This window comes from Perca fluviatilis, chromosome 6 (assembly GCF_010015445.1).
Source record: "Perca fluviatilis chromosome 6, GENO_Pfluv_1.0, whole genome shotgun sequence".
NCBI lineage: Eukaryota > Metazoa > Chordata > Actinopteri > Perciformes > Percidae > Perca > Perca fluviatilis.
Window position 1 is genome coordinate 21,991,075 of NC_053117.1, and position 16,442 is coordinate 22,007,516.

At 40.1% G+C, this 16,442-nt stretch overlaps 1 protein-coding gene across 7 annotated transcripts in view; it reads left to right on the forward strand.

The window, feature by feature from the left end:
• The first annotated feature begins 278 nt into the window (after positions 1-278).
• The window catches only part of ccser1 (coiled-coil serine-rich protein 1), a 129,963-nt gene continuing 113,799 nt past the window's right edge, over positions 279-16,442 (forward strand). For 3 of the 7 annotated variants that reach the window (XM_039802935.1, XM_039802940.1, XM_039802941.1), the window contains exons 1-4: positions 280-500; positions 7,232-8,246; positions 8,967-9,393; positions 12,020-12,204. In XM_039802935.1, coding sequence (XP_039658869.1) covers positions 7,257-8,246; positions 8,967-9,393; positions 12,020-12,204 — 1,602 coding nt within the window. In that variant the 5' untranslated portion in view covers positions 280-500; positions 7,232-7,256. Of the gene's footprint in view, positions 501-4,073; positions 4,163-7,231; positions 8,247-8,966; positions 9,394-12,019; positions 12,205-16,442 lie in introns of those variants that run through there. The other 4 variants (XM_039802938.1, XM_039802939.1, XM_039802937.1 and 1 more) reach the window with 3 other exon arrangements.

The window sequence follows — 16,442 nt, forward strand, 5'->3', positions numbered from 1 at the left end:
TACACATGTTTACATACCATTGGAGAAAGTATTGCAATCTTAGGGATACAAAGTGAATGCCAAATCCATGCAATGTTAGGCTGCTGTTTTAATATTTAGTGTAGGCTTCTATGTATGAGAAGAATCCATTAAAGATGGATTTATTGATGATATTCGCCAGAGAAAGACAGACTTGTCCATCCACCTGCTGAAGGATGCTGAGCAGGGGGAGGATGGGAAGAAGGAGGAAGAGGAGGCGGGACGTCACGCTGTGCACGCTCGCGGCCTCTCGTTGCAACGCGGAAGAGACGAATGAGGAAACTAGACTCCACGTCACTGAGGTGTAATCATATCGGCGTCAGTGCAACACAAGGTGCTACCTCAGTACGATTTCAGAACCACTGTACACTTCCAGCTGTCCTCACATAGGACCGGATAACTCGTATGACCGCAAAGCGAAGATATAGTCAGCTGTTTGTGCATAGAGCGGCGTCGGTAGAGACACTGGGAATCCGCTGAAGGTAACGTACGTCCGTGTGTTTGTCCGCTGCCTGCTAGCCAGCCCTGCTGAACCACCGGACCGTGCCTGCTACAGTATTTCCTCTGAGCACCAGTGACCTTTACAGCTTGAAGAAGGCGATACACAGCGTTATATTGATATATAATGTCGTAGGGACCATTAGCGCCAGAGCTTAACTGCAGCGGTTGAGTGTCAGTGACTTGACCCAGCTAGCCTGGATTTAAGGTCGGCAGGCTTCAAAGCGTTGTTGACGTTTCGGTTTGACAGTTGTTGATGTCCCGCTGTGCTGCTGCTGCTGCTGCGTTTACATGCATTTACTGCATCTCATCTCAGGCAAACTGTAAATCTGATAACCTGGCTATAGTTAATTCGTGGGCAGAATAAAAAAAAGCACCCGGGCCGTTGGATAGTTGCAAGAACTGTTGGTAAAGCTGTAAGTAGGCTACACAGTAATTACATGCTAAGGCCGTTATTCTTTGATTTTTGATGCTTTGGACAAACGTGTAGTACTAATCACTAATTACTAATCACACTAAGCATTAGGCTGCAAGGTGCCACTATGTCATTAACCATTTTTAAATATAAGAAACATGTTTTCAGCAAAACCTTAAAGGGAAACTCTATTTCTCACATAGAGACAAGTATTTACTACGCCTGTGAAAACTGTTGTAAAATGCTCTGTAAAGTCTGACTAAATAAATAAGATTTATAACAAAAGGCACAACCCATTTTTCAGCACTTCTGTATCTGCTTGTGTTGTCCAATTGGCAGCGTGTCTCTCTCTATGCCATGTATGTGTTGTCAAGTTGGTGAATGTTTTACTCCGTTAGCTTGTGTTCTATTTTCATTTGCAGCATGTTTTATAAAGGCTACGTGTAGTTGTCAAAGTCCTTGCTTGTGTTTTGCTTGTGTTTTGTCTATTTGCATGTGTTTTGCAGTGTGTTTCCCTGCCACCCTAGCTTTCATTATTAACATACTTACGGTATCCAAATGTCAAATTGATGTTCATATAATGGGATGTGTAACCTGAATTAGCAGATGTTTTCAGTCTGCAGTTTCTGTTTAGTGACCCCAAACAAGATTGTTGCCATATGTTGAGAGTAGCAATGTTTCCATTACATTCATCATTGAGTCCCTGATTAAAAAGGTGTCCTCTTGGTCAAGTTAGCTTGTTGTTTTTACCACATGTCCTTGCTTGCATAGACAAGGTTAGCAGTTTTGTTATGCTATTCCTTACATAGGTTGCAGAAGCTATCGTGATATGTTGATGATGATATCACCTAGTCTGGTTATCACCAGACCAAGCTCAACCTTTTAAGATTGAACATTAGTCTGGGGAGTCTGCTCTGTATTTTCTACTGCACAAGAGGTGTGATCAACAGGCATAGTTCAAATGACTCTGTACGCAAAAAGTCCTTCAACCAATCAGACCAACGATCTGGGTGACGTAGAAGCAACAGCGGCATCAAAGTGTTGCTGCGCTTTGGTGGCCGCTATGTTGAATGTAAACAAGAAGCTGCTGGGTCGCTTCTCTATTGTCATCGTGTTAAACCTGCCAATAGCGCGCCAGGTGGATAAGCCAGTTTGTGATTGGTCCCCGCAAAATTGTAACGGAAGCAGGATAGATAAATGTACAGGTTTCCAGCCTGAGCTGCAGGGCGAAATCAAATTGCCCGCATATTGGGCTGGGTTTACCCAGTCTAGATATCACCCATTGAAGCCAGCTAACTTCCTCTTTGAAAACACACACCTGCTAAATGCAATTCCCCCCAGCCCCCCCCAGGCTAAAATGAATACTTAACCTTACTTTGATAGAGCCACTGTGTTACATTTGTTAAAGTAATCGCAAGATGTCATATCAGTCACAAGGATACTATAAAAGCTTTTATGAAGCATATTGTTTTCTGTATTAAATTTCAGTCAGTACTAAGTACAGCCGTACAGTGTTGCCTAATATTTAATCTTCCATTACATGTAATGACATTATGGTTTGTATGTAATGACAATTGTGAATGAAAGATCCCGAAGAGAACCTGTTTTATAGGAAACACCCAGTTATTCACACCCCGATACACACCTTTTATTCTTTCACACCAACAGATACTTGTGTATCAGTGTAAAAGTGCAATTTGATTGGAATTTGGACCCATACATTAGCCTGCTGATATATTATAAAACTAGTGTAGGCTCAGGCTGTAGAGTGTGCTGATAAGACTCTGCAAACTACACAGCAGTGCAGGAATAAAATAATTCAAGCTAAACTGATTTAATTGGCACATGTTGTGCATGGCAGGGGGGCTCCCCTGGACTACTAGAGCTATTTATTTTAAAACAATGTATTACCAACATATTTTGAGTATTGCATACTATAATTGCATCATGACAGTCTGCATTTGAAATAGAAAGATGGCTCTACATGCAAGTATGATGGTGCAAACACCAATACTCTGAAAGGCATTGAACTGAACACAAACTTATTGAATAGAAGGACTTTATACAAGCAGTCAGCACCTATCTGTGAAAATAAAATGTGTTGTATCTTCATGGCTGTTAACGAAAGCTGATAATATTGATAACAACTCTTTTAAAGTAAATAGTAGGGTAAAACCTCTTAGGGTGTTTCTGATTTGGCACTGATTTGCATTGTGTTATTTACCCGTCCATATTGGCAGCATTCATTTGGTTAGCATTTTTATCATTTTGGCTCGCTGTGAATGTGGACAATTGCTTGGAAAAAAAACTAATAAAACGGAAGAGGAACTGAGATGAGAAGTTTCTAACAGGTAGTCTCACTTCTTGTGCACTGGCAGAGCAGTGAGGAAGTGATCACCTGCTACATTGCAGTACTACCGCTCTACAGTCTCCTATTTTTGTAAGCGCTTAGCGTGGGCAGACTTCATGTGAGGTAGCCCGCACTTTTTCACGCTGTGATTTTATATCATGATGGTGAGAAGTGTTTCAATGACATAGCTGCATCAGGTCATTATGTACAGTAACATAATGCGTATACATGTGCATCAGTCCAACAGTCAAAGTAATGTGAGCGTATCTGTCTGACATTTTAATACTCACTAGGCCTCACACCTGTACACCATTGCTTAAAAGAGTTGTATTATTACCCCTGATTGGTAAGAGGTGTTCTCAATCTGTTTTTAATCTCTGTCTAATTTATTAGAGGATGTTTACCTTGTCTTAATGAGCCAGGTCAGAGTGCCATGACCTCAAATGTGGTGTTGACGACAAGCAACTAAGCGCAACTGCTGGCTCATCCAAAAAAAGGAAGTCTCAAATGAGTGTCAAAATGTTTGACAGGGCTGCTAACCTGCAGTGTATTTTGACTTACACAGAAGTGGTCCAGGACAGTTTTTGTGGCATTACTGTAAATGCTATTTTATATATATATAGATATAGATATAGAGAGAGAGAGATATAACTTTGTATGAAAATAGGAAATGCATCACTGTGTATTGAGAACTTGATCAAATTTACTTTCAAGGAGATGACACACTCCTAAGCCACTTCAGTAAAGGGTGTTAATGTAAGCTTATTACACAGAGATCGAAAACAAAACGCTTCAGTAGCTCTCACAGATGCAGCTTCTTCTACGTTATGAGGAATACATAGTCACTGTTTGGCTAATTAGTTGCAGAAAACAATGAAAACGTGAGTATTTACCGAAATGAATGTCTTTCTGTAATCTGTGAATCAACGCTTGGGACTATAATTAGTTCTTACAAGCAGTGATACAATAACCCTGCTTTCAATGCATTTACTAAGAGGCTTGCTAATTGTAAACTCTATAAAGAGTTTTGTAAATGAATTACATGAGACACAACCTCATAGCCTTAAACTCTCGATTTGTACTCTCAATAACAGGCAGTGCTGTTGAAATGGTGTACAGTTAGTTTTCCTAATGTAGCCTATCTTAGCCACAGGCCTGGAAAGTAAGGCTTGTCATAACTTTTCAAAGATCCTTTTTCTTTTCTATAATGGCTCTTTTGTCTGGGATGATAATCTTTAAATAGGGCTCCCACTTTGCTTTTTGTCTTTTTGTTTTATGTTCTTTCAAATAAGTCCGTAACCGATTTAAGCAGTACATAAACAAAATACTTAGGAGCACAGTAGGAATGTATCAAAATCAGCGATTTTTATGTACTAGTACAGTGCCCGTTGAAAATGTGCCTGTTTGGAACGGGCCGATTGCTTGACCTGTGGTATTGCTGCTTGTAGAATTCTTCAAAACCAAATTGTACCCCAAAATTACTTACAGAAAGACCCCAAACCACTTAATATGCAACTCCACTGTATAGCCTGACAGTGTAGGCTACTTCTACATCAGAGAAAAACATTGTGCTATATATTTACCTGACAGAGAACGCTGCAGATTCAGAATGTAATCACAAAATATCACAATGAACATGTGGAGTAATCAGACATTAGCCTCATGGACTCATGGCCCCTCCACCCGGCCTGTTATGAGAGCTAATCAGCAGAAAGCTGAGTTAATCAACCACCAGAACTGGACCGAGTGTGTGTGTGTGTGTGTGTGTGTGTGTGTGTGTGTGTGTGTGTGTGTGTGTGTGTGTGTGTGTGTGTGTGTGTGTGTGTGTGTGTGTGTGTGTGTGTGTGTGTGTGTGTGTGTGTGTGTGTGTGTGTGTGTGTGTGTGTGTGTGTGTGTGTGTGTGTGTGTGTGTGTGTCCATCAACCCTTCAGCGGTTTCATTATACAGGTTTAGTGGGCGGCTGATGGATTTGATTCGCAGGGTAGCGGGCGGTAAATTTATTAGTGTTATAAGTTAGCAGTAGACTTAAAGGTGTGACGCGTTTTTTAGGCTACAACACTTTTCGTCACATAACACATCAACCAACTCCTTCCTGTCGGTTATTGGCTGGAACACTGTTTGTGGAGCCTGGGCTGTCTACAGAGACCGCATTTTTTTACAGTGTGTTCAGGGGACAGGCAGCTAGCGGATGGTGAGGAGATGTTTGCTGTACGTGACAAAAAATGTTGTAGCCTAAAAAACGCGTCACATCACTTAGAGCACCTTTAACCCGACCCAGGGTGAGTCTGATGAAAACTGATGTGTCTGCCCGGTTCAGCTCTGAGATTTTCTCGCATTGCACAGCGCTGTGAAGGAATAATCTCTGAGATTACGTAATGTTGCCTGCCTCTGTTTAGAAGTGAATGTAGGCTACAGCTTACAGCAAGTTAATACTATACTGTAGTGTCTGGCTTATATCCAGCAATCATGTAGCTAACGTTGTAAGCAGGAAAAGAGTCAAAGAGGTAGTAAGCAACTCTGCAAACACTTAAATGATTGTAGTAAATACTGTATGGTCTGCCTTAGATTTTTCCCTATCTCTGTCTCTCTCGCTGGCCCTCTGGCTCAGTCCTGTCTCTTCATGATTTAACTGTCAGATAAATATTAATGGCAATGCCATGTTAAAGAGATGTCAACCCTCCAGGTCTCATAACAGCAGTAATTACATGCATGTGCAGACTTTAGACAGAACTAAAACATAATTTCTGTGCCTGACAATTTTTTTTTGTTTTGGTACAGATCATGCTGTTTTACCTCGAAATAAATATAAAAAAATAACTGAGATGTCTCTCTTATGTTAGATGGCAGGGAGGTTTAGGGTTAAAAATATTAGTTGACTGAATGACAAACTCAGCTTCTCATCTGTCTGTGACCTTTCACATCCTTTATGCTTGTCATGTACGGATGTACCAGAAACAGAACTGCACCTCAGCTAGGAATCTTTAGTATGCAAGGTATTATCAGAGTTGATAACCACATTATACCTACGGAAAGAAGTTTGTTTTGCTTTTTAACATTTTCAGGCAGTTTGAGTGTTTTGAAATGTTTTCATCACACAAGCTTCACAGGGAGATAGTCTAGCAGCAACAGGATAAACAACAGTTTATACATAAATTACCAATGCCTGAATAGCAAAAATCTATCACATTATCACATATTCCTCGAATAATTCGATTACAAAAAATCCTCGATGCAAAATGACTGCCTCGAAGCTTCGTTAAATCAATGTTACCAATCCGCACAGAGCATTATTACTGTCACACAGACGCGGCTCAGTCTGCTGCTGGCCCATATATATATATATATATATATATATATATATATATATATATATATATATATATATATATATATATATATAAGTGATTAATTTGATTATCAATTAATCCATCCAAGTTTCTCTAAGTCCAAGGTGATGTCTTGTTGTGTTTTATCAGTCTAAAACCCAAAGATATTGAGTTTAATATGATATAAAAAAGACAACACCTTTTTGTGTTATTTTTGCAGGAAAATGTACTTCAAAATAGTTGACAGTGATTTTTCTGTCAGAAGCATCTGCAGCAGCAACTTGTTTTGACTGATTCAGCATGGGAAATGTGATCTGATGATGTGAGATTTCTCACCACCAACAGTCTGTACACTGAAGCACTGTATTATTATTATTATTATTTTTTTTTATTAGAAGGTTATCAATGAACAGCAATCATTTAGTTTTTTGAGATTTTTTTTTTTACCTGCCACATGCATGTCCAAAGTTGAGAATGTCACAACTATTGAGTGCCGCATCACTTCCCAACAACAAATTGAAAACCTGTAAGCTAATCTTTTTGTCTGGGCTCATGTTGAATGTGACTCTGTGTTGATGCTTGTTGTAGCCGTTAAAAGGTGTTTGTGTTTTGTTGTTCCCTCAGAGTGCCCCGCTGCCTTAGCTTCTAGATGGGGGAATCCGGCTCACGCCGCTCTACACTTGTTTCCCGCCTGCCAATCTTCCGCCGCAGCAGCAGTAAGAGGCAGGAGTCTCTTCCCTCCTCTCCGTCTTCGGGGGGGCAGGGCAATGGCGTCCACACCTCTTCGCCCTCCAGCACCAACTCCAGTTCTGGCAGTACCGGGAAACGTCGGAGCCTTTTCAGAACTCCATCTCTCAATTTCTCAGCTAAACGGAATAGTGTTCCTCGTGTCCAGCCTATCAACCTAAACCTCACCCCCCCGCTGACACAGAGCACTGACACAAACGGAAATAACCAGCAGGCGATAACAACGTCATTGTCAACAGGGTTCAGTGAAGGCGGTGGACGCCCCAAGTCACGCCACTCGTTTGGGTTTGGCAGCCACAAGCAAAAGAAAATCCCACGCTCTCAGACCGAGGATTTTGAGAAAGTGTCCTCCTCCTCCTCCTCCACAGCCAATCGAAACGTATTCATTAACTGCATCAGTGGCTCAGGGGCCAATGAGGGTGACGACTCTGGGTTCCTCGATGACTACAGCGGTGGCAGTAATAACAAACGGTCGTCGCGGAAGAAACAGCTGCTGCCCAAATCGTTCTCAGCTCACCACCGCTTCTCCCGGACCTCCGATCACCACAGACCTCCAGAAGTGAATCTGGAACCGCCGAGCTCCACCACCATCGCTCCAGGGGCAGGTGGGCTCACCCCGGGGTCGTGGCCAGGGGAGCTGCTTTGCGCTGGAGGGGAGAGCTCACTCCAGTCCCCGATGATATCAGAGGACCGAACCACAGCCATCACCCCTTCAGAGTTCATCCCCATCACGGAGGATTCTGTGTCCGAGGTGGATGCTCTGCCAGCTCCCAGCCCCGGATCTGGTCTAGCCCCAGAATCTGCCTCTGTGCCTGGGCCGGCTGTTGACACGGCTCCACCTGAACCCCCACCTGCTCCAGAGAACTTCAGCGTGGCTGTCTCTAACTCCCAGGTAGTGTGCTCTTTTTACGCTCTTTTCTCTCTCTCTCTGAATCATCAAATGGAGTCAAATGGGTTAATCAGTATAGACAAACGGTACGCTCCATGTCAAAAGTTGCTTGTAATCGTAATGCAACAGCATTTCATAAAAAAAAATACAACATTTTGAAGTGTGCTAAATTATCAGAACAATAAATCTTTCTGCTCGTAAACACAACGAACAGTATTTTTTATGTGTAAAAAGATTGCACTATTAGTGCTTCAGGAATAGACAATACAGCCTTGGATGTCAAAAACCATAAAGGAGGAATATTTATGACCACTGTGCGGAATCTGTGAAATATGGCATAAAAATTGAGCACCGGGCATGAAAAATGTCTGAAAACTGTCCTCAACATTTCACACCATTGTGTGCACAACTTTTCCTTCTACAAAGAATGTATTCTATTTTATTTCCTGGCAGAGGAGGGAACTCCAGAAAGAAAAGTAACAGCTGCAAAGACAAAGCTCTGCACTTAGTCCATTGAATTAAATACGGTATGACTGTGCTATCTAACCATGCACACTTTGTTGCCTAAGGACACCCATATCTGCCTACTAAGTGCATTCTAAAGTTGGTTTTCCTCTCTGTAAACTGTCAGGTTTTTGCATCATTGGAGTTCATAAATGTTCTTGCATTTGTAACATTTTAAAATGCCATTGAAGCATGTTCTGTTTTTTTACACACATTCAGTCCTCTTCTCAGGTTTTCTTCACTCCAGCCCAGTCCAGCGCTGAAAAACCTTTACTCCCTGAAACCAGCACAGCAAACAACACAGACTATGAGACCGCCATTTCCCTCTCAGAGCCTGAGACAGCAGTTCCCTGCCTACCCCTGCAGGAACAATCACTGGAAGAGAGGAAGGAGAGGTTGGAGGAGAGACAGGAAGCGAGGGATGAGTTGTCAGCAGAGGAGAAGGAGTTGGTGGAGGAGAGGAAGGCAGGTTACCACACAGAGACCACAAGTGAGAGTGAGGCATGTGTGGTACGCAGCGAGGGTTGTCACTCCAACCCAGAGCAATCGGAAAGAAGGGCAAGAAACATACGCTCTATTCAAGAAAGAGGAAGTTTCTGTGGCTGCCACGAACCAAGGTCCTCTCACTTGAGGAAACCACATGCAGGTATGAATCTCATGCAAACACTTGTAGGAAACAAATCATAGATACACTCACACACACACACACACACACACACACACACACACACAAATATCATACACGATTGTACAGTGGGAGTTACAGGCCCGAGTTGATCCCTCATGATAACTGAGACACACAGATGGACTGTGCAGTGATGATGTGTACGGGCATACAGTATATACAGTATTTGCTGTATGTGTAGCCTGTTGCTTGCTAGTATGACACATAATGCTTTTTTTGGTGACATTGATTTATCCATATGCTCTTTATCCCAATCACGCTTTTGCTTTACTTGCTTTCTGAATTACACACTCAATTTGCCATAATAATTTAGCAGTTTAAAGACGAACAGATGACATGTTAATATGTATATGTATATACATACATATTAATATAATGTGATGCCTTGCACCTGCTCCTTCAGTGTTGTTTGGTTTTATTACTTCATTATGCATGACTGAGCAAGTGTGAACAGCATAGTCAATAAGTATCTTTGAGAGTTGATTACTAAGCCTCTCAAAGAGATTCCCCCAGGAAACTGGTAAGTGTGGGGGGCAACCTGGCAATCATAATCAAAAGTATTCTTATACTCATGTCTTGCTCCGCTTGTTTCCACCTGGCAATTTAAAACTACTAGATGACTAGTATGGACAACATCATTTTTTCCCAACTTCCAAAATTCTTTGGTAAATCAAAGTTCTGATAAAAGTTGAGAATGTTTCCAAATATTACAAGAAATTGTACAGCTTGAAAACGGATTTGAAACTCTTGTAGCTGTCACTCCTAGCAGTAACTCAGAGACGGTTAATCTGAAAGAAATGTCCTCAGTCAAATAAATCAATGTCAGTTATTGGTGACGGTAGTGAAACAGCGTGTGTCATATACTGACAATTTATTCCTTAACCAAAGATGATTTGTTACTATCGTTCTCACCTCTTCAGCTGCTGTGACATATTGCAGAGGAGGTTTTTTAGCCCAGGCTTCTCTCGTAAAATAAAAATGAATAAATTCGCTGTAAATCTGCAGACCATTATATTGTTACAATTGTTTACCTCATGTCGAATTTTGATCAGACACTGACAAACATGGATTTCTGGCTGAGTTAATTACCCTTTCAGGAAAAGAGATAGATAACTTAAACTCATAAGGCGTGTTGGCAAATTTAGGGTTTCTCTTTGACTAACTAACCATGTGATTAGGAATCAGAGTTTAGTTGATGCCACTGATAATTGCATTTTGCCGATACTGAAATGTCACTTTATTAATTCTCTGCTTGCAGTTAAAACTGACGGCATTATTATGAGATTTGGAAACTAACGAATATGATCAAGATTCAATCATGATCAAAATATCATAGTCAAAGGCTAATCAAAATAATTAGGATTACAATTTAATTTATAAATATGGACAATTATAAACAATCTAGAACCAGCACAAATACTGCTGGAGGAAGTATTTGAGTTATAGTTGACCTGCTCAGTTTGACACACTGTCATCTTTGTTATATAACAAACTCTGGAAGAACTGTAGCTGTGGCATTTGCCAGCATAGTGCAGTATCAATGGACTATTGTGACACACACACACACACACACACACACACACACACACACACACACACACACACACACACACACACACACACACACACACACACACACACACACACACACACACACACACACACACACACACACACACACTTTCCTGGGTGTCCATGTTTAGCTTCCAGGCAGTGGAAACTACAGACAGACTACAGCAATAACAGAGCCACAAAAACAGAATTTTACTATATTAATTTACGCAAACAGTGTTACAGGCCTCTGGTATGTGTCTAATTTTCCTTTCTTGTTGAAATGGTCTGAGCTTGTAGTAAAATGGTTGGAGATACAAGGAGACATGATGGTGATCATGTGGCTTCTTCAGTGTTTTGTTGCTCAAAAAACAAATATCCAAATATCTCATTTTTTTCAGAATGAGTTCACAAGAACAAATACAACAAAGAAGACACACACACATAGGGGAAACTATGTGTGTATGTGGTTGTGTGCAAATGTGTGTGAAAGTGGGTTTCATGAAGTGCTGTTTAAAACAAAAACAAAAAATGTTTTTAACCTTTCTCTCAATAAGAGGACTTGGCATTGTATGTTGTCTGTTTTCATATGTTTCTATTAGTAGCTCAAAATAGTGTAATAATAGCAATCTCTTTGTCTGACTAAAGAGTATTTCCCCTGAAATATCACATTCAATCTCTAGTTTTATTAGTTTTGTCACACAGCAAGTTTGGTGTAGGTACTCAGATCATTTGAAATTGAAATTACAAAAAAAAGACATAAATACCATCTGACCAAAAAGCAATATGGCTGTAGAGCTTCAGAAAGGGAAGATGTAACTTAATTTAAAATACTGAATAAGTTAGAGCTGCTTTGTCATTAAGTTTTATGAAAATAACCTAATTTCCTACAGGAAATGGGGCTGACTGCTACCATTGGAAATATAATAAAAAAATTATTACGTCTCTGCTTGTGAAATCACTGTCACAACTGTTTCACCTTAATTCATTTGTCTATCTGACTTTCTTCCTCTCGTTACTTGTTTCTTTCCTCCAGCCTCTCTGTGTAGCAGCGTCAGCCCCTATCATGAGGTGATGCGGATGGAAAGGCGTCTTCGCTCCTCATCTGAGGGGGCTGGTGGGCCTCGTATCCATGGAAACCACAGAGATGCCCCAGGCATGGAGGGATGTGGTCTGCTCAAACACAGAAACAACTCCTCGTCATCCAAACTGGGAAGTCTGGTAGGTCTGTCTTGAGCTGTGTCTGTGTGATTTTATTAGTTCACACACACACACACACACACACACACACACACACACACACACACACACACACACACACACACACACACACACACACACACACACACACACACACACACACACACACACACACAAAGAAATGCACCATAACAACATTTCAAAACACAATAGGAGTAAAATAAAATCAATTAAGAAATAAACCAAATAGGAATTAAGTTACAGGGCAGTAACACATTGCCCCAGATTTAAAGCAACACTATGTAACTTTTAGCTGCAGCTGTAGTTCCAATGAGACAACCTGTTGGGGGACGGTCCCCCTCGCGTCGGGTAGCGCGAGTTGTAGTTCCAATAATACAACCTGTAGGGCTAAAAGTTACATAGTGTTGCTTAAATAAAGAAAACTAAAATACACTAGAAATTATGAATGTGTTTAAGACCGAAATAATGCCCTACATAGTGGTATTTATACAGTAACTAGATGTGGGAATTGTGTAAAATCACACACAGATATTTAATATGTCCACAAACTTGAATCCAACTTCATCCACAATGTGTGCCCTTATTTTTTTTTGTGTAGCGGTGTACTCACACTTACAACTGCATATCCAGGAACTGGAAAACCCACCACTGGATTACCAAATTGCCATTGCATCATTACAGGAAGAGCCCTGGGGATGAAAAGAACGAATGTAATTGGCCACATTTGTACCCAGCTGCTACACACTCCCTTATAATGTACTGCATGATAGGAGATCCTTTCTAATATCACCCAGTACCTGTGCCTCTGGCAATAAAAAAAAACAAAAGTGTTCCAGCACGCCCTGGGCAAAACCAGGCGCAGGGCACTTGACTCTACTTTGCAGCTTTGATGCACAAAAATAGTGCTCTTAATTTTGCTTTCATTAATAGTGCCTGTTTACATTTAGAGTGAGGACAAAATATGGTATGTTGGTGATTGAGGATCCGGGTAATCTCAGAAACTGACTTCTCTTGACCTCATTTTCAGAGGTTTAAGTTATTTAATAGGATCTAAGTGAGAAATGTCACATGTAATAGTGATCCACAGTGCTGTATTGACTTTGCCATAACAAACTGGCACCTCTTAATGTGTCACTCGTCGTAATATTCAACAGCTCAAATTAAGCATAAAAATCTGTAAATAAGTAATACTGTTTGTGTGTACACGTGAATTTGAAAAGGCACAAAAGGCTGGTTTCTTACATTTAAAGCTATTCAAGGCAAAGCCCAGAAATTATGTTCCGTCCAAGTGTGAATGGATAAAGTACTTTGAAAAACTTCAGTCATATGTAGGATTTAAGCATTATTTCCTGTTTATTTTTATTTTTTTAGCTTTGTTTGTCTAACAAACATTGCACACGTCTTTGTTGATGCATGCTGTAGCTATAGCCACATTTGTTTCTAGGGAAAGGCAATAGCTATTATTGTGTATGGCTTGTTTTTCTTACAACACACGAGGAAGCTCTGTGGGAGGAAAGCTAGTTTAAGTCAATCCCATTTATTTTACCAGGGACTATAGGCTTTTACTAAGAGATTAAAAAGGACAGGGATACACACAGCACATTCCTATGTACTTTACAGAGTGCATTTGCTTCTGACTGCTACAGAAGGCACACACTTTACCAAATGTGGACTTATCTCTTCCTTTCTTTCCTCCGTTCTATAAAGGGCCCTTCAGGCGCCTAAGTTGTGCAGAAAGAGCAGGAGCCTTGGAGTGTATATTCAATTATGTACCACCACTTCTCTTTCTTTTAGTTTGATAAAAGTTTGTTGGTTAGCAGAGGGCATTTATAAAGCTTATGAAAAAGCCTGGGCCGACATACCTGAGTCGGCTTCTTCTAAGTAAATAACTAAAACCGCTGAGGGTATGAATAAAAGGAATAGAAAATGTCTGCTCGTTGTTTAAGCATATACAACATGCAATGTGGCTGACTGTGGTGTTTCTGTATGAAGGAGGCCTGTGGGAAATTGCACCAGTTCAGGGCAAAACGGAGACAGACTAAAGCACACCAAACTAAACAGTATGCTAGGTGTATTTGCTTTATTGTTGCTGTTTCATTACAGCCCAGATAGAATATAATTATCGTAAGGCAAATAAAGATTTGGTTTGCGGTGACAAATGACTAATTGGTTGAATTCACAGAGATAAACTGTGAGGTGCCTCTATGAAGCAAAGCCAAAGCAGTGTTTGCTTGAGCTGTTTGGTGTTCTCATTCCAGTTGTTATTGTTATTTTGATATCCCTTTAGGATGTGCGAGATATTTATTTCACCAGCATATACACTGTTGGTTCCTCAATGACAGCTGTGATAATATTTGTGCAGGCCGACCGTGATTACATTCAATTCCAGTTGACAAAAAAAGAACAACTTTAGGCATTCTCTCTTATCTCAGAGAAACAACTTTGAATTATGCACTTTTGCTTGCAGTTTGATTGGCATATATAGCAGAATAGTTCAACTACAATCCACTTTAGTTTGACTGTTACTATGCACATCAACAGTTGCATGGCAGCTTGCTTGTGTGTTGTGACATAGGCTGTCTCTTCCAGTCTGATTTATGCCTTGTAAAGGCTAGATATCACAAGTGACACTTGTATTAATCATAGAACAGATAAGGATTCACTTCCTCTTCCAGACAGAATGTGTAATTACCATTAATATAGGTATTGAATGCTCACTTTGCCCAAAGACATCATATAAAAGCAGTAACAATTATCATGCACATATAAAATTAAATCAAATTTCACATCCTTTTCTCTGAGGCTAGGTTTGTTAATACCAACTGGTCACACAGTAGAGCTCGTAAAGCAGTGGTTGATGAAAAACATTTATCTCATGACGAATACATACTTATTATTGCTGAATTACTGATAATATTGCATTCAATAGGTTTAATAATAATAATCATAATAATAATAGTAGTTACCTTATTGTAACTAGTTGTGTTTAATATATCATGGTGATTATGTTATGTTAACTTTGTTCATGTTCTAAGTGTATTATTTTGTAAATCATAGAAGCAGGGGTGTCAAACTCATTTTCACTAAGGGCCACGCATTGGAATTGACTACCTCTGCTGTAGAAACAAATGTTTCTTTTAATTCACTGAAACTTCTTTTTATCCACAGCAATGTGGATAAAGAGCTCAATGATGATCCTTTTTAATAGCTTTTTTGTTATGTTGGTGCAGTCAGATATTCATTCAAGATAATCGTAAAATGGTAATGTGTAGTCATAACTAAATCCAGTTCCTCATTTTAATGTTACTACTGTTACTACTTCCAAATTTAAGGCTCTATTCAGTAGTAGTTTAGTACTCAAGATTTATCACTTAGCTTTTAAAATGTACATCTACACACCGTCTTTTGTGACCGTCCCCTAGACAACAATATACCCTTTTCATGGTTGTAAGTGTTGCCAGGCAAAATAAGGCATGGCAGGATATGAAATGGGTAGGGTTGTAAGCATAAATGTTGGAGCATGGCCACCAGGTGAACAACAGCACTCCACACAACACTTCCCTTTCTTTATTTCTGTCACTGATTATGTTTTTCTTTCTTTCCACTATGTAGTTATAAAACAATAATATGAATACAAATCCCAATCCCACTGCCTCTCTCTCTATTTATCTGTAGAACCTAACGATTTCCACCGGTCAAAGTTTAATCAAATTGAACGGAGCAAGCTCAGGTCTGACCACCCCTTAAGCCATACCTCTGATGCAGCACGCACAATACCAGGACCTGGAAACTAGAGCAACCAAATAGTGTAAAGTTGTTTCATGTTAGCAATTAGACCTGTGCTTTTCTGCTATATGTCAACATGTCTGCTGTATAAAAAGGTCATGCAGATGCATTCCAATATGTCCTTGTTAAGTACTATAATCTTCTAGAAATCCTTTCACGTCCAGAATACATATTGCAGATGTAGGAAATGTGGATATCTCACTCTATTTCTGCCTCAACCGTCTCAGTCACAACATATTCTCATAAAGTTTCCAGACTTTAAAATTACGTGAGAGGAATCATGAATAAAAATATGTACCTCAAATATATGGCCGTGATGAAAATATGGATTCTGTTGCCAACAAAGTCCACAGTTTAACATACAGGGATTAAGTATTTGTCTCTCTTAAATTTTAAATGGCATTGCTTGTTGAATATGAAATGTATGTTTGTTTAGCTTTGGGATGAGTGAT